This window comes from Protopterus annectens, chromosome 13.part0 (assembly GCF_019279795.1).
Source record: "Protopterus annectens isolate FY-2018-M chromosome 13.part0, PAN1.0, whole genome shotgun sequence".
NCBI lineage: Eukaryota > Metazoa > Chordata > Ceratodontiformes > Protopteridae > Protopterus > Protopterus annectens.
In genome coordinates, this window is record NC_056747.1 from 1,047,982,213 (window position 1) to 1,048,000,798 (window position 18,586).

Below are 18,586 nucleotides of genomic sequence, written 5' to 3' on the forward strand. Positions count from 1 at the left end.
AAATAGCTTTAACTCTGTTAATGCTTCAACAACTGTGTCACTCATAGATGGAATTCATTTTAGCCCTTTTGTAACAATGAGATATAATCTTTAGTTAAATTTAAACTTGATAAGTTTATCACAGTCTTAGTTAAGTCCTGTTGTGTTTGGATCAGCTCCATGTCTGCAGTCCCTTGCTTCCCCATCTTCCTTGCTTTTTTTCTTTTTCTATTCTTCTGTCCCTGGACGGATCTGCTGGATGCACTTGTATCACTTCTGGTAAATTCAGATAACTCAGAAGTTGCTGAAAATCCTCAGCTTGTTGGGAGGTGACATTGTTTAATACATCAGTAGTGGGGGGGGGGGGCTTGAGTTGCAGAAACTCTCTTAGCATGCATGGAAGCAACTCCAATAATATCAGACTGTTGTTCTTGTTCAGCCATATTATTTGGACTAGTATGTTCATCAGAGGTAATTATGTCTAGTGCATACATAGGGGTTCCTATTACCTGATCAAATGTTTAGGTTAACGAATAACTAAACGTTGATCTGGTAATAGCGAAAGCAAAAAAACCACGAACGGCTGAGTTAATGCAGGAAAAGAATTTCCTTGGCCGTTATGCAGATTTTGCCCCTTTCCCCACTGTAGAGCGATCTCTGATTTGGTATATTTAGTTAAGGGGTGTGGGGGGAGCCTCCTACTTCACTTTGATTTAAAACATTTTTTGCGGCCAAGGGAATTTATTCACGAAGTTAAATCGGCCATTCGCTGCTTTAATTTTTCAATATTACCAGTTTGTTTAGGCATTCGCTAACCTAAACGTTCGATCGAGTAATATAGACGCCATACATAGAGCCTTTATTTGACTGGATTAGTGAGGGTGACACAGGAGCTTTCTTATTATTAATATGTTCCTTAGGCCAAGAAAAAATGTTACCAGATTTAAAATCATTTAAATCTCTCTGTAGTTTACACTTCTTAATAGCCTCTAAGCGAGTTTCTTACTTAACAAATCTATCAAGCATCTGATTATAAACATGCAAGTTTTCAGAAAAGGCAGTCATTGAAGTAATATCATTTTCCAGGTTCACTGTCTCTTCCTGAAGATCAGCTTCAATTTTCGAAAAGAAGTGGTTCATTAATAGCGTATAGTCAGCACTTTTAACTCCTGCCATTTCTTTAGTAATTCAGGATACATATTGCCAAAGCATGGCATTTTTAAGTATCCTTAGGCTACAAGGAACCGCACCCAGTTCTAAATATGCAGTAAAGCTGAATCTTTGCCATTGCATTTTCTTAAAGGCTTGGGCCTTTCTCTCCAGTTGTGCAACTTGATTAGTTAAAGTATCATTTAAGTGCTGTTATATTTTGCAAAGAAACAGTACTTATAGTTTTTAAATGTCCAAGTAGTGAATAATTGCATATTGTTAATAAATGATGTAGGGAACGACTTGAACTGTCCATGTTCCCATTAGCATTCATTACAGATGAAGGCTGTGTCATGCCTAGAAATCCAAGTTTCCAAGTGGCCAAGGTTGATGCAAAAAAAAAAAAAAAAAGAAGAAAGACAAAGAAAAACAGCTAGGACCAGCTCTGAGGTTAATTGTCACTCCAGACACAAAATATTCACAAACAACAAGAGAAAGTCCAGTGATCAGAAACGCTAGGCAGGTAATAGTAAGTAGCAAACATGTTTATTGAGACAACACAAAGCTTTCAGGCCAGTGCCCTTTTTCGGTGTGTTACATAAAAACACTTAAACTAAAACCTTCATGACACAGCCCAGTCAGAAGAAGACCGCAGTTAACTGCATATTCATATTTAAAGTTATAAAGCATTTTAAAACGTGAAATATTTCCTGTCTAAACTGTCTTACATGCTAAAATTATAAAAAGTATAAAAAAATACATATCTGTATATTAAAATGTATATAGCATTTATTTCCAGTAGTTCATCAGCATTTGTCTTTTCTTTAGTATAGGTTTCAAGCTGACTGCTGCATTAATACCATGGGTGGCTGTGGTAAACATGTAGCCTGCTAGCAGTTTGTGAGAGTTGAGGGATTTCATCTGCAAGTGGAGGGATGTAACTACTGTGTCACAAACATTAGTATTGTGTAGTATGGGGGGGGGTCTTTGTTTGCAGGACTTGATACTGTTAATGGACAAGATGGCACAAAACTACAGGAGCACGCACATACATCAAGATGAGGTGTTTTGTATCAGGAGCCATTATGTGCATATAGCGTTCATGACTGTAAGAAATACTGCAAGTAGGCATTGTCATCTCTGTCCACAGGAGATAGTGGGTGATCTGTAGAGCTGTGGGAGTAAGACCAGTGGCCTGGTGATGTATCAGAGGAGTTTGTAAAGCATTAACAGAGGCACAGCAAAATAATGGGCATAGTTTCTCCAAACTAAAGGGGTGGCGTAAGCCACAAAACTATGGGCTAGGCTTATAAATGCCCTCAGGCAGATAGCCTAGTATGAACCTATGAACCTATTAGTGGCTACGTACATAAGACCAGCCATAAAAAACGATGTGATGGCCTATGTGGCCATAGCAAATAGTAATACTATCACAAGAATGCTGTGTCACGTGGATATGCCTGACCTGTAACTAGCCACTTCACGTTTGGACTCTGTTTTGGCTGTGGACTGCAGGATCTACAGATGCACATTTAGGAGTACTTGCTACCATTTGTGTCATGGGGACACTAGTGGATGTCATGTTAGCCACCAGTGACCTAAGCAACCATGTTTGTTCTGTGTCCATATGCTGTGTATCGAATTGAAGTCAATGGATGTCATCCTGTAGGCCATCCAGGTTTTGCATTTTAACACAAAAATCATATGCAGTGCACTCACTACCTCCATAGAGGTGTTGGTAACTGCTTTCTGAGCCCGGATCACCGACCTGCATTGCTGATTTATGCCAATTATTATACCCATGTCAGGAAATGACTATAATCATGTCAGCACTGCATACCACCACACAACTCCCCTGCAGTGTGTGTACCCACGTCAGGGGATTCCTCTGTAGCCTGGATGGTGCTCTCATAGGGCATTTGCTAAACTCTAGTAAGGCTGGTGTTGCAACTTGTGTGGCGGATATGGTTGAGCCCTTCCATTCAGTGTTGCTGAAAATGCCACTTTGTAATCAGACTGTACCATATTCGCTTTGCCGTGATCATCAGGTATGTGCTATCCCATCATACTGGATCCTGCACCACTGAAATATGTGAAAGTGTAAAGACAAGCCATCCATGGTGGCAGTGATATAAATAGCACCCCTCTCCAGCAGTCGTACTGTTGTAATGCAGAATCTATGAATATCATATGGATACTTAACTAACTTTGGTGTCCAGACTGTAGGCACTTGGACAGATTTGCAGAAGCCTCAGGCTGAATAAATTTTGTCGCACATGCAATGCCATAAACAATATAGCTCAGCAGTGGCTAATTCTAAGCAGGTGGATCCCCTACAGACATTTGTGCAGTCATCACCAGCTCAGCTCCCACATCTGGGACAGCACAGGGTTTGAAGGCCTGCTCCTTTTCCTCAAACTAAGATTACCATCTCTGCATTGGTGGTCCACCTCTTATGGTAGGCGTGCCCTTTGCAATGTCTCAGCCTTTGTTCCTGGTAAGCAATATCACATCATGTAGTTTTACCCTTCACCAAAGCTGATGTAGGCTCTTGTAATGGCCATCCCCCAACAGTGATCTGCTGCACTTGCCCCCAAGCACAACCCCCTACTGCACCTGCACCCAAAAGGCTTGTCCCTGTTACCATTGGCCAGGATGGGCATACTATGTGCTTAACACCTCAATCTCTGGTGTGTTGAAATTTTCTAGCCATTACACCTGTGTTGGGTCTGTAACAACACGTGTACACTTGTGCATTACACATGTCGGTCAGAAAGTGTAGATGTTCCAAATGACTGAATGCTGCCTCCCCACCCCATAAGGCTCCTGCTTGTCTGTTCGCTCTTCTGCTGTGACATTCCTTCCCTTTCCTGCTTAGATTGTTTGTTTTCATGACACTGTACTGCACAAGTGTATTAAAACCATGTGATACACACTGCACACTGTTTCCCCCTCCAAAAGATGCATTGCCGTATCTGTGGCAGTGTACAGGAGCCATTGTGTCTGTCTGGCAGGTACTACCCTATGTGCACATTGCCATTGATGTGCCCCCGCCAGCATAACATGACAATGCCATAGCAGAGTGGTGAGCTCCTACACCCACATACTCTACACCCACATACTCTTCTATGTCTGTGTTATTGGTAGCCAACTTAAATGCTCAGTACAATGCAGAGGTACTAGGTATCCTGTCTTACTTGAGTATACCTACGTCTAAGTCCAGTATTCTAATATATTAAACTCCTGATTCCAGTTTTGCTCATAATATTTTAGCCTTTGGCAATGTGGCAGTGCCCCATTTATTCTGCTGATTCAGGCTTCATAGGACGGAATTCATATTAATTGGGAATTTATTGCAGTTGTCTTTAATGCACAGTGCTGCCTGCACTGGGCAGTACTAACCTACTCTTTTATATGCCTCCCAGGGCTGTACATTATTTGCTTGTGCGCATTTGTGAATCATTAGTGAATTCCTCAGGCACTGCATTTCAGTTTTGTAGCACCTAGTTGCTGTGGTACAGTCCACTTCATGTTATGCCTGATGTGCTTCTGTGTGTATGGAGCTTTCATTTTAGTACTTAAGGAGACCTGTCTGGATGGCACTGGATGCTTCAGATGTTGAGAGCAGCAAGGCATCTGCATAGGGCCTGAGGGCCAGCAAGATCATCTTGATGTTCTTCGTGTTTCACTGTTGCAGTCATTACATTTGGGTAATCTGCTGGCAGGTTGCCCTCAGTCGGCCTGAATTCCAAAGTCTTGGGTCCTGCGTCAGTTGCTGTCTTCTCTTCCATGACGTCAGGTCGTCAGGGGTATAAAACATGCAGCCGATGCAATTTTCTTTAGTCTTTCTTGCCGCGCGGTGCCTGAAGCCGAAGCATTTCACAAGTGCCGGTCGGCCGACTACTGAAATATTCGCGTTTGAGTTTCAGAACTGAAGTCTTCAATAAAGCTAAGTACCCTGTTGGGGAAACTTTTTTCTTGCTTTTTAACGATGTCAGAAAAAGTTAATAATTGTATTACTTGTGGGAAGCAAATACCTCATAAGGATTTCCATTTATACTGTATTCCTTGCCTAGGCCCTGATCACCACGTATCTGGCTGTCAGTTTTGTGCTAGATTTAACCAACGCACTATTAAGCGTCGGTATATTTTTGCATCTAAGTATTTTGGAAACAGATTTAACTACCCAGAGATGTCATGGGATAGCAATCCGACTATCGTAGTACATAAAAAACACAAAGAAAAGGACAGAGAAAGGCAGTCGAGATCCAAAACCGAAGACGAAGCTTCTCCTAAGCCAGTCGCCAGTTCGCCGGTACTCAGTGAGGCGCTTTCGTAGCCCCTGATACCCGCTATCTTCAAGTCGTAGGCCTCTACCAACACCCATGTGGAGTCTGGCATGCTGCAAGATACTCAAGGTATTGGACCGACAGATGTATCTTCCTCTGATGGGTCCGGAGCCGCTGAGCAGGTACCGGCTTCTGAGGGTGTATTCAGACCTCAACATTTTTATATCAAACTGACGAAAGCTGCAAAACCAAAGGCAAAGACCCCTTCTAAGACTAAACAGCGGACACCTGAGCCATGTGCACAGGCCTCTATGCCTAGAAAATGGCTGAAGACCTTATTACCTTGATCAGGGGTACCCATCCCCCTCCAGATAAGAGGCCTAGGCAAGACACTGACTGTGAATCTTCAGATCAGGTTTCTATTTCTTCTGATTACTCTTCTGATCAGGAATTATCTTTACCTTCCTATGAGGATTCTGATGCTGAGGAGTCTATTCCATCTGCATCTCCTCCTGAGGATTATTCTTTTGGAGAAACCTTGCCCACTTTGAGGGAGCATTTTCTGGGGAGTCAAGACTTCTCAGAATCAAAAAAGAGGCTCAGGGATTTCCTCCTCCCTCAGCACAAGCCTTTAGCCATTCCCCCTGTGTTAGACATTGTGGATGATGTTTTTTCGGAGTCAAGCCTGACCCCTGACTCTTTACCTTCGGCTTCCAGTAAGCCTGACAGGTATTACAGGGTCCCCTGACTCTCATAAGTTAGAAACCCTGCTGCTGATCCTGAAACCATTTCACAGGGTCCAAAGGAAGTTAAGGCCTCAACAGCAAAAAACCCTATCCCCCCCGACAGAGATTCAAGGGCACTGGATAGATGGGGAAAAAAGGTTTATACATCTGCAGCCTTGGCAATCAAGGCCTTAAACTGTCAATTTCATATGCTTAAGTACCAACAACATGTTATGGGATTGCTGAAACAGAAAATGATGTTTATTTCAGAACGTGCAGAAAATAAGGAATTGCAAGAATTATTGCATGCAGCTGAACAAGTTGGAAAACATACTTTGCAATGTGGTTTTGATTCTTTAGAGGCCTCCTGCAGGGCCGCAGTTACTGGATCTGTGATTAGGAGGCATGCCTGGTTAAAGGAACAAAGTTTGCCTGATCATGTTAAAGCTAAATTGCTAGATGCACCTTTACAGCATGATTCTCTGTTTGGTATTAAGGCAGAAGAGGTTTTAAAGAAAACGGAAGACAAAGCTAAGTCTATGCAAACTGTGAAAGATTTCTTACAAGTGCAGCCACCTAGATTCAGTAGACACTGGCCTACAAAAAATGGTCCTTTCCTGTGTCAGACAGAGCTCAAAGGGGCAAATCCAGACGCCCTAAGGTTTCCAGGTACCAGGATCAAGACTCGTACAGGTCAAAGCAATGGGGCGCATCCACCTCCAAATTTGGAGGAGATAAAGCGCAAACCTACAGAAAGCAATCCCGATGACTTCCCTCTGCCTACACCAAGCACTTACCTTTTGACAGCACCCATAGGGGGAAAATTAGTACTTTTTGCTCAAAATTGGCAGTTAATAACCCAGGACAAGTGAGTACTGAACATCGTATCACAGGGATACAGATTCCATTTCCACACTCTGCCAATGACAAATGGTTGGCCAGACCTACCAAAAAACCAATGGGCAGAGGCACAGAAACAGGTTACGTCCCTCATGGATATGGGGGCCATTCAGACAGTACCAGACCAGGAAAAAGGACTAGGTTTTTACTCAAGACTGTTCTTGGTACCCAGAAAGGACAAGGCCTGGCGGCCAATACTGGATTTATCTATTTTGAACACGTCTGGACATTCCAAAATTCAGAATGCTCAGTTTGCAACAGCTTCTGCCCATGCTGGGCAAGAATGCTTGGCTGGTGACTTTAGACTTAAAAAGAGGCATACCTGCATGTCCCAATAAGACAGTCATGCAGAAGATACCTCAGATTCAAGGCTGGCCTAATGCATTACCAATTATCTGCACTGCACTTTGGCTTATCTACTGCGCCCAGGGTCTATCTTTACAAAGTGCCTGGCACCAGTAATTGCTTTTTGCAGACAAAGAAGTATTCAAATATATCCTTACTTGGACGACTGTCTCATTCAAGCAGAGAACAAGGACACTCTCCTACGACACCTGGGGTTTGTGAAAAGGCTTCTAGCATGCCTAGGATACACAGTAAATGAAAAGAAATCACAACTGGTACCCTCTCAAAAGATAACATTCCTGGGTGCAAGCTTGCATACAACTGCCCAGATGGCTTACCTCACGCCAGACAAACAAAGGCAACAGACTACTTACTTTAAACTGATGGCAACAAAAACCCAGTCTTCTGCAAGACAAATTCTGCAGGCTCTGGGCTTCATGGTATCCTACTAATTCCATATGCAAGACTGCATATGAGGAAACTTCAATGGTACCTAAAATGTTTATGGAGTCAACATTCACACAGTCTGAAAACAATGATTCCTCTCATCCCCAGCCTGCAACAGGAGTTTCTATGATGGTCAAAGGCCTGTCACCAAAACATGGGACGGCCCTTCACTCTACCCCCTGCCAGCCAAACCTTAACAACAGACGCATCAGATTATGCCTGGGGGGCCCACATGGCAGGAAGATGCATTCAGGGCATATGGGCACCAAATCAAATGCATCTACATATCAACCAGAAAGAGATGATAGCTGTTCAAAATGCCCTAACAGCCTTCAAGGACTTACTTCATCCAGGACAACTACTGATAAAGACTGACAACACCACAGTCATGTGGTATATAAACAAGCAAGGGGGCACACACTCATACCCCCTTTGCAGATTAGCCATGGCACTGTGGGACACAGCTTTGACCTACCAAATAAATCTTCAAGCTCAATTCCTCCCAGGAAAACAGAACACTCTGGCAGACGATTTAAGCAGAAACCTTATGGATCCTCACGAGTGGAAACTAAATCCACAAGTATTCAACATGATAACAGACAAATGGGGGAGCCGAGACATGGATCTATTTGCCTTTCCTCAAAATTATCAATTGAAAAGATTCTGCACAAGGACTTATCACAAACAAGCATGGAACGTGGGTGCCCTTTCCTTCAGTTGGAAAAACATGTCAGTTTACGCCTTTCCTCCTCTGCCTCTTCTACCCAAGGTCCTCCTAAAAGTCAGACAAGAGAAGCCAAAGATGATATTAATTGCCCCGGACTGACCCCGTCAATACTGGTACCAAATCCTAAGGAACTTGTCTCAATACCCAGCTTGGACTTTGCCTCAAAGACCACAACTACTGTCCCAGCAAAACAATCAGATCCTGCACAATCAACTACAAACTCTGAATTTGGCAGCATGGCTAATCATGTAATCATACGAACGACACCTCTCAGTAAAGCTGTGATGGATGTCATTTTGCAAGCCAGAAGGCCTAGTACTAGAAAATCTTAATGCTGACAAATGGAAGAGATTCTGTGCTTGAAATCAAGCACAAGGAACTGATGCAGCAGAACCAGATATTCCTCAGATATTGCAATACTTAACTGAGATGCTTGACAAAGGCTTATCTTTCTCATCAATCAAAATCCATGCCTCTGCCATTTCGGCTCATTACAATACAGAGCCACCAATCTTTTCTCATCCTTTACTAAAACAGTATCTTAGAGGAGCCAAAAACCTAAGGCCTCCTAGAAGATCACCATTACCTGCATGGGGCCTCAATTATGTGTTGGAAAAGCTCTCCCTGCCTCCATTTGAACCAGCCGCTACCACTGATATAAAGTTCTTATCTTGGAAGACAGCTCTGCTACTAGCAATTATTTCAGCAAGAAGAGTTTCAGAGCTACAGGCCCTCATGGCTGTAGAGCCTTTTATCATATTTTACCCAGACAGGGTGTCTCTGAGGGCAAATCCTACCGTTATGCCTAAGCTGGTTTCCAGTGCGGCTCTTAACCAAACAATTCATCTGCCAACTTTTTATCCAAATCCACAGAACAAAGGGGAGAGAATTCTGCATTCCTTGGACGTACACAGACGGCTAAGATTCTACTTGAGCAGGACAAAAGCTCTAAGAAAAACTGAGCAATTACTAGAGTCATATGCTGCAGGATCAGAAGGAAAGGCTATCTCAAAGCAGACAATTTCAAAGTGGATAAGCCACTGCATCAGTTTCTGCTACTTACACCATGGTAAACCTGTGCCCAAGGGCATTAGGTCTCATTCCACCAGAGCTGCAGCTACTTCAGCAGCCTTTCTCAGAGGAGTACCAACCAAAGACATTCTAGAGGCTGCTACTTGGAATTCTGTTCACCTTTACAAAGCATTACCATTTGCCTCTCTACTCTTAAGTCCAGGGCAGGCTTTGCCACTGCAGTGCTGCAGGGCCTTATAGCCGCACCTAATGCTGTTTAGCTCCAGCCTCCCAACCATAGCTTTGGGATTCTACCCAAATGTAATGACTGCAGCAGTGAAACACGAAGAACATAGTACAGTTGTGTACACTTACCATAAATGTAGATGTTCAAGTGTATTCACTGTTGCAGTCCAGGTTACCCTCCCGCCATCCCCTTGTCATTCTACAGTTTATCTTTCCTTCTCTGTCTTCTACAACCTATGTGGTGTATTTGCTTGTAGATGAAGGTAAAGTTTATATTGATGCATGTATGTATATAAATATATATATATATATATCGGGGGCAAGAAAAAACAAAGAAAATGGTGTCTGCTGCATGTTTTATACCCCTGACGACCTGACGTCATGGAAGAGAAGACAGCAACCGACGCAGGACCCAAGACTTTGGAATTCAGGCCGACTGAGGGCAACCTGACAGCAGATTACCCAAATGTAATGACTGCAACAGTGAATACACTCGAACATCTACATTTATGGTAAAGTGTACACAACTGTACTTTCTTTACAAGTATGGTAAAGTGTGTGTGGTAGGCAATTATGGTGAAAAAACAAAAACTCAAAAAAGAAATGGACACACAGAGCATTAAAATTTATTAACTCAAAGTTTTTGGGTACAAAACCCTTCTTCAGTGTCACTAAGTTTAGCCATCTTAGGAGAGACTACTTCAAAACGAAAAAACAAAAAAAACCAAAGAAGTACGGACACATAGAGCGTTAAAATTTATTACCTCACAGAGCTTTCGGGTACAAAACCTTTCTTCAGTCACTTCTCTAGTGCTGGTCTTGTTTGTTTGTTGTTTTTGGGCAGTTATGACGACCCAGGGCCGACCTTGCACATAGGTCAACTAAGCAACCTCATAGGGCTGTAGAAGGGCACACTTTCCAATTTATTTTTAAAACTATGAAATTTGTAGTTTTGTTGCTGTAAAAAATAAATAAATAAATAAAATTCATACTCTGCTTAAAAAAAATGCCCCCCCACCAACATGATGGGGCAGTCCAGGAGGGAGATGCTCCCCTTTTCTTGACGATTGAAGTCAATGAGGTGTATCACATCAGACTTGAGTTGTGAGGTAGTTGAGGAAACCTCGCAACATTCAAATGGTAGACACAAAGTATTTATTTATTTTTTGTGATGCTGGCAGTGATCAAGCAAATATTTTAAGGCAACACTTAATGGATTTGTGATTTTTGTGGTGCAACTTGGAATACTGTAATGTGTGACATCTTGTCTGTCTAGACCGGGCTGGCAAAGGTGAAACTTGTTACATGGCCATTAGCCTTTATAGCTGTGACTTCTTGGGTTCCTTATTTTGTCTCAACATTTTGTCTCTCTGTGTCCTAATCTGTAGTAAAACTGATAACTTTGGGAGAAAAGGCAATAGATGACATTTTATAAAGAATGACAATAGTTAAAGTTATAGCCTTTTTTTGCTTCAGAAAATGTATATTATTTCACATTCTCTTATTTTGTCAACTCTTCATGTTAATAGTATATGTCTCTGATTATTTTTGTTCCTGATTCTGGAGGAAAGGGGTTGAGAGCTGTGGGGTTGAAGATGACTGGATTAAAGTAACTTGAAATTCTTGTTTGCTCATTTTTAAGCAGTCATTACAATCTGGCTTGGCAGGACTAGTGTGCATTTGGGCAAAGTGATCTGGACTACTTAGCTGACACTTGATATGCACAGACAGATTAGGTATAATTGTTGGGGCTGTATTTGGAAGAAATGGGTGTGATGTATGTGAAGCAACTTGGAAATTTTTTAATGTGTGGCAACTGTTTGTTTGAAATAAAGGGGAAATGCATTGCAATTGCAAGATGGTTATCCTCTCTTATTGCAGTTCGGCATCTGAATTGTACATAAACATGGCTATAACTGCTTGTTGGGGGTTGTCTGGATGAATGTAACTGACCGTCTTGTCACTTGCTCCTTTTACAGTAATTTCTCAAAGGGGTAGAATTCATTACATAATCCACAGACCTTCAAAGCTTCTTGGGGGGGAGTGGTGGCTCGTGGCCCCCACACACCAAAGCTGTCTTCAGTGGATTTTCACATGCTTACTATTCGCCTCTGCCCTGCATCCCACATAGTCAAAATTAGCCCTGTTCAGAGATGTACACTGAAGGTCACTGTAGTTTGTGTGGGGAGCTGAGGATGATGTCATTATTTCTTTAACTTTCCTTCCAAACCTTAGACGTCACTTTCTTGTATTGGGCTAGGGGTGATGTGATCATTATTTCTTTAACTTTCCTTGCAAACTTCAGATGGGTGCAAAGAGGGTTCACTTAGCTTGTATAGGAGCAGTGTACCATCTAAAAGCAGGTTCGAAATATTACTGCAAGTATTTATTTTTACATTTTCCTTACAATTCATCATCAAATGCATGTACAAGTCGCTATCTTTTGGGGGCAGGTAAAGAAGCATTCTTTTGCATGGAGAGGTGAGGAGGCATGCTGTATATACATGTATAACTACAGTGACTTGAAATGTGATTGTGTTCATTTTCCCTTAATTTCCATCCTAATTTAACACCAGACATGGATATACAGAAAGTGACTGCATTTTATACAGGTGGTGTAGGGAAGCAGGTACTATTTTCAGATGTGATTTTATGTATCATCACAAGCATTTGTCTTCTGTGTTTATTGTGCACTGCTGTTTGGTTAGCATTGAGCATTAAGCCTTGGATACAGCTCATTTCTTCCTTGAAATAAAAAAGTGTGACTGAATTTCTTCCTTGTGTGTAGTTTTTGTTCACGCAATCATCGAACCATGGGATTGGGGGAAAAATTCACCTCAGAACATCTATAACACCATGGCTTCTAATGCCTAGAGGTTCTTAGACCCCCAGATTAATTTGGTTATTGCAGTGTAGCCTTGCTTAGTTTGGGTGTGTTGAATGGATTAATGGCTATTGCAGTGCACTCTTGGTCAGTTAGTGTGCTGAAAAGATTTCTGGAAAGCCAGTGATGAAGAACAAAATTTTGAATTTCTTCCTTAATTGTGATTTTTTTTTGTTCAGGCCATCATTGAATGAAACAGTTGGTTAAAGAAAATGCACCTCAGATGATCTAGGCTCCCTGTATCTTGTGGGGTGCCTTGCAGCCCCCCCAGATCTCAATTGAATATAGTTATTTCCACTGTGATTATTCCAATCTAGTCTAGGGTGTCTTGAAAGGATTTTGGGGAGAACAAAAGTTGAAGAGTAAGATTTAGTTTCTTCCCTTAGTCATGATTTTTGTTCAGGTCATCATTGCATGAAAAAGTTGTTTTAATAAAATGTAAAATGTACCTTGGATCATCCAGGAACCCTATGGCTTCTGGGGACTTGCAGTCCTCAGACCCCTGCCTTAATGCAGTTATTTCCACCCCAGTTTAATTACAATATAGTCTTGGTCGGTTAGGGTGTGTTAGAAAAATTCAAAGAAAAAATTGAAAAGCAAGACTGAATTTCTTCCCTTAATCGTGAGTTTTGTTCAGGCCATCACTGGATGTAAAGCTTGTTTAAACTGCAGCCCAGAAAAGCATTTAGAACGCCCCCTTGGCTTCTTGCAGTATTTTAATGCAGTTGTTTACTGCATGGTTGTCAGAGAGCAGTCTTGCCAACTTAAAATGTGTTGAATGAATGAATAAATACAGGGAAGCAATTGAGTAAGACAAGCTGTGAGAAAAAGGAAGAAAAAAAGTAACCTTAGATGGTGTGTAGGTAGGCTAGGATGGGGAGGCTACTGGTTCTGTGTGCGTGTGTTGGTGGGGATGCTCTGGAGCCCTTTCATCTCTGGTGCAAGTTGTCCTTATGCAGGCCTTTGATTGCCCTTTATACAAGATTGATGTCTGGCACAAGCCAAGGTGGTGAGTGATGCCACTAGCATTGTCCATTCTGGTGAGCAGTGCAGACATTGCTGTAGTGATCTGTAGTGGCATTACCTTGATCTGTTTAGCCAGTGGGAAGCATTAGTTGAGGAGAGAGAATCAGAGTTTTACTCTATGCATCTCTTGTCTTTAACTAGTGCAATGTTGTACTAAGGTCTTCTTACATTGTCTGACTTTTGCTGAGATGCAGACAGAGAACGTGCTTTACATGCAGAGGCAAATTTGTTCTGGAGAGGGTTAGCTGTTGGGGATAATAAATCTATCCCTCAAAAGTGTTTTATTTTTATGTCCATGTGTAATTTCAGGACCTTAGTCCATATGTTTGTGAAGTTTTGCCCTTTGAAGGCTTAATACATAAATAAATGTAGTCTCTTTAATGGCACAGAATACAAGGCATAAATCTACATGTAGGAGTTTGGAATAAACTGATCAAAGAGGTAGGGATTCTGGCCTGTCTTGGTAATGAGGATCGTTAGGCTAGTAATCATTTTTGCTAGGAACCTTTGGGGCCTTTAGAGATGCATCATATGTCTGGCTAGGTACATGCCAAAGGGAGCACTGTAATGAATAATTTGGTCTACAGCAAGTATAGAGTGACCATAATGTATTTTGACCTAGATCCCTTTGGAAATCATAATTACTGCTGCTGGCTGGTGGACAGAAGTTTTCTACGCAGGTGCTAAGATCTCCAACGTTTGTGTCAGCTTGGTTTGGGGTACTTGGTATTCTGTAAGTTATAGATGAGGGGTTTTCCAAAGGTGTCAATGCTGTACTTTTTTGTATATAATTAAGCCCTTTCTCTGTACATTTAGTTTGTAAGGATTAGTTGCTGAAGAGATTTTGTCTTTGGAAGTATTGGCTGAAGACACCCAGTTTACAGTTTTCCACAAATTTGTTTAGCATAGGTCAGAGGATAAGAAAACTTCTATACAGTTTGCTAAAGGGTCAGATTTTATGATGCTAGGAATGCTGGCAACAAATGCATTTAAATCAAAGCATAAATAATTGCTCTCATGTTAACAGTGTTGACATTATGACCAAGATGTGCCACTGAACACTAATACATGGTACTTATGCATATGGTATTGGAGCTGTGATTTAACATGTAATGTGTGCAGGTGAAGAAAGACTGATGATTACATTATGCTTCTAGCACTCTTTTTCCAGCAGATAAAAATATTCACAAGTAGAAAAAGTGGCTGTAACTTTGGATTTGAAATCCTCAGTTGTTGACACATTAGCACAGTGGCTGGTGTTCATGCTTCATAGTTTTTGGTTCTATATGTCAGTTTTTGATGAGGGTGCCCTCTTTGTGGAGTCTGTATGCCCCCCCATGTCATTTTGGGGTTTTATTGAATGCTTCTGTGCCTTCCCTAATCCATAAAAATGGCTTGGGAGACTTGGCAGTCCTTCTGATTGCCTATGATTGTGCATTTGTGTTTGTATGTACATACTGTGAAGGACTGGTGCCCCTCTTGACTTATTTCGCTGTCTTGCATCCTTTACGTTGCAGAGAGAGGCTCTGGATACCCCTTTGATCCTGATTTAGCAGATAATCCGAAAATGAATAAGATTTCAGGTTAAGCACATGCCATAAACCACTGTTTAGTGAGCAATTCACCTCATCATATGAAGGTATCTGTCATTGACTGCCTTCAAAAGTAATCTTTGTAAGTGTGTTTGTGTGGTACGTGTGTATTTATATGTATGTATGTATTTACATAAATATATGCACCCACACACAGATGTGTGTTTGCATGTGTACGTGTTATATATGTATGTAGATATGTATTTCTGTATATGTGTATTTATATAAGCATGTGCGTATGTATAGTGTACACTCACAAATGCGTATCACACATGCATTCATATGTGTGGTTAATAGCAAGATCCAGGAGCAGCAAGGAAGTTTCCCTGCTGTCACTGTTGTGCAGTCATTGTTAGTTTAGGAATGTGGAGTTGTAGGGGTGGTGCAGGAGGGAAAAACACCTGTAAAATTAGTTACATGCAGCAAGTTTCCCAGTTAGGCTTACAGTATTTAATATTTCAGAGGCTTTTTAGGACGACACAGTTCAACTACGCATGACTTGGATTATACAAAAGCATATATAAATTTAAATCCAAGATTTGCAGGCAGGATTTATAACAGGGCAGTGTTGCAGTGGGTATTTTAAGCAAGCATAACTGTTAAGTGAATGTACAGTGAGAGCATATCTGGATGTGTGTGCTTGCTTTGTCACCACATTTGCTGTTGATACTGGGAGCATAGTTGCTTGTACAAATGTTGATGTGTTTCATGCAGATGAAATGGTGACAGCCCTGTTATTACCTGCAAGAAGTTCTTTAGTTTTGGAGATATGCTAGGAGTTCATAACATTCGATATAGAGCTGTTAAGCAACTACCATTGAAAGCCACTTGTAAGTGTGGAAAGCATACTTGATTGTAATTTATCTGAATGCTGATGTACAAAACTCTGAATGCTGATGTACAAAACATGTATATAGCTTTTGAATTTCTGTAGTTGTGCAATGAATGTGGTCTGTTTTAGAAAGTTGCTGTTTTGTGGGAAAGACTAAAATGTGCTTAAAAGCACCACGGACACCAGATGTGAGAGCAAGTAGTTGTAAGAATAAAAAAAAAATCTCACCGGTCATGCATGTTCAGGCTGATGCAGGCGACTCTTAAAACCACGTTCAGAAACATGAAGTTGTTTATAAAAGTGCCAATAGTTTTATTAACAACCCTTCCCCAAACAAATATTTAAAACTCCAGTGTACATTTCAGGCAGATAACGTACTAGGCTAATTGCTGTTGTGAGCACTGTGCCTCTCTGTATGAAGAAACACAAATGTTGTGAAGGTAACTGGACTGTTTTGCTGAACTGTCTGACTGTTCATATCATGCAACTCTCTGTATGAAGAAACACAAATGTTGTGAAGGTAACTGGACTGTTTTGCTGAACTGTCTGTCTGTTCATATCATGCAAAACACTTGTTTTTTAAATAATCAGTATGAAAGGAAGACATTGGCTCTCATTTGGTGTTCAAATCAAAGACCTCCAGTATTCCTTGCTGGTGCTACTGCCACTGGATTAATAAGAACCTCTGGACAGATAGGCGTTTTCCTTTAGAGAGCTTTTTTCCTTTTTAGCTAGGAACTCCCTAGCAGGGTGATCAAGGTCAGAGTGCTTTCACAAGACTGATGGAGTGCTCTCTAGCATTCTTCATTGTGAGTTATGTTTAATAATAGTATGTAGTAATCTATTCCAGTGTTCTACATTTTTGCATTGATGCCCTAGATTGAGCTAAGATGGTTGTATTTATAAGAACTGCAGTGGTGCGTAGTGCAGTAATGTTGTGATACCTTGTAGTATTTCCCCTCCTCTGAAGTAAAGTGAAGTTGTTCTGAGCATGTACAGGTATGTAGGGCGTGAGGGCACATTTCCATCTATGTGATGCAGAGGACTTTGTGCTTCTGCAGAAACACCTGCAGTGACTTTGCAGTAAGTTTTGAGATTTGCCGTAGCAGTCTGACTTAATCTTCTAGTTGTGGTACCCATATGTGCAGGCCTTATACCTCTAATAGGGTGTAGTTGCTCTTCTGTCGCTTGAAGTGCACTTCTTTGCTCCCCCGTATGTAGCTGGTGCCCTCTGGATACAGCAGGAACCAAGCAGCTTATTTAAAGCTGCGGTCACTGTGATTTGTCAAGTCCTGCTTCTGTTGTGGATGTTGTATTTCACTCTTCAGCTGCAGGACAGCATTAAGGTGCCAGGCAGCACTAAAGATAAGTCCCCAGAAGAAGCAGATTTGGGTAAGATTATTGAAAGGAAACATAAAGTTGGTAGAGGAAGGGCAGGTTGTGAATGGAGAAGTTCAGTCTAATATTGACTGTATCACTAGGGTATCTTCTTGAGTTTAGATGTCCGTGCACCTAGACTTATAAAGGAACTGATTTTGTTCCATTAACTAGATTTCACACAGCTGCTTTAGTTTAAGAAGGGTAAAGTCAAGGCAAAAGAGTGGTTGGTTGTACAGCCTTATGGTGTACTGCTGAGGATGATGGGAATGGTGTTCATGAAATTCTTTAAGGAATCATTAGTCTGTGCAAGATATTTGACTAACTTGTGAGCAAGAGCTCCAGAAGTCATGGATATTACTGTAGTTTCTTTGCCCGATGCTGTCACCTATTCCTTGTTGGCCTTTCAGGCAAAGAAAATGTATCTTCCTGTTACCACTGGTGTGAAAGACCTTTGAAGGATAGCTTGTTGGCAGAATATGTATAGTTCTAGTGCTATATACTTTATAACAGCTTATTCTCTGCTTTCTTTTACACAGGCAAGTGTGAAAGCATATAAGGAAGAAGATGAGGCTGCCATGGAATAGAACCCTTATCAACTCTGAATAGAATTCTGCAAGATTGTATATATAATATGCACTATTTTTATATGCTTGTGCGCATTTAAACTTGTTTTCCATATTTATTTTGTATTGTATTGTCATTGTCGGTTGTAGTGACCTGTGTTCTATGAAGTACATTTTTCAGTTTGTTTTGCAGAAGTCTGTACAAATGACTCAATACAGATGTGCTGTCAGAACCAGTGAAATTAGAGTTGATTTTATTAGTTTTCTCTTTTTATATTTAAAATTACTTTTTAACTAGTCCCTCAGCAGGTGACTGCAGGTTGATGGCCTAGGTTTTGGAGTGAACCTATTTGTTAGTAGATTCAGACAATAGGCATGGATTAAGTATCTATTGAAGTATTTCTGCTTTACATGTTTGAAAATTGGCAGTGCATTTGTATTGACTGTTAGCTGGGTGTGTACCACCAGGTACAACAAGCAAAAGAGTGAAT

At 41.2% G+C, this 18,586-nt stretch overlaps 1 protein-coding gene across 1 annotated transcript in view; it reads left to right on the forward strand.

The window, feature by feature from the left end:
• Positions 1–18,337, forward strand: part of LOC122788111 (DNA-directed RNA polymerases I and III subunit RPAC2-like) — a 101,746-nt gene extending 83,409 nt beyond the window's left edge. Inside the window, exon 5 of the mRNA XM_044055045.1 lies at positions 18,069–18,337. Coding sequence (XP_043910980.1) covers positions 18,069–18,116 — 48 coding nt within the window. The 3' untranslated portion in view covers positions 18,117–18,337. The remainder of the gene's footprint in view (positions 1–18,068) is intronic.
• The last annotated feature ends 249 nt before the right edge of the window (positions 18,338–18,586 follow it).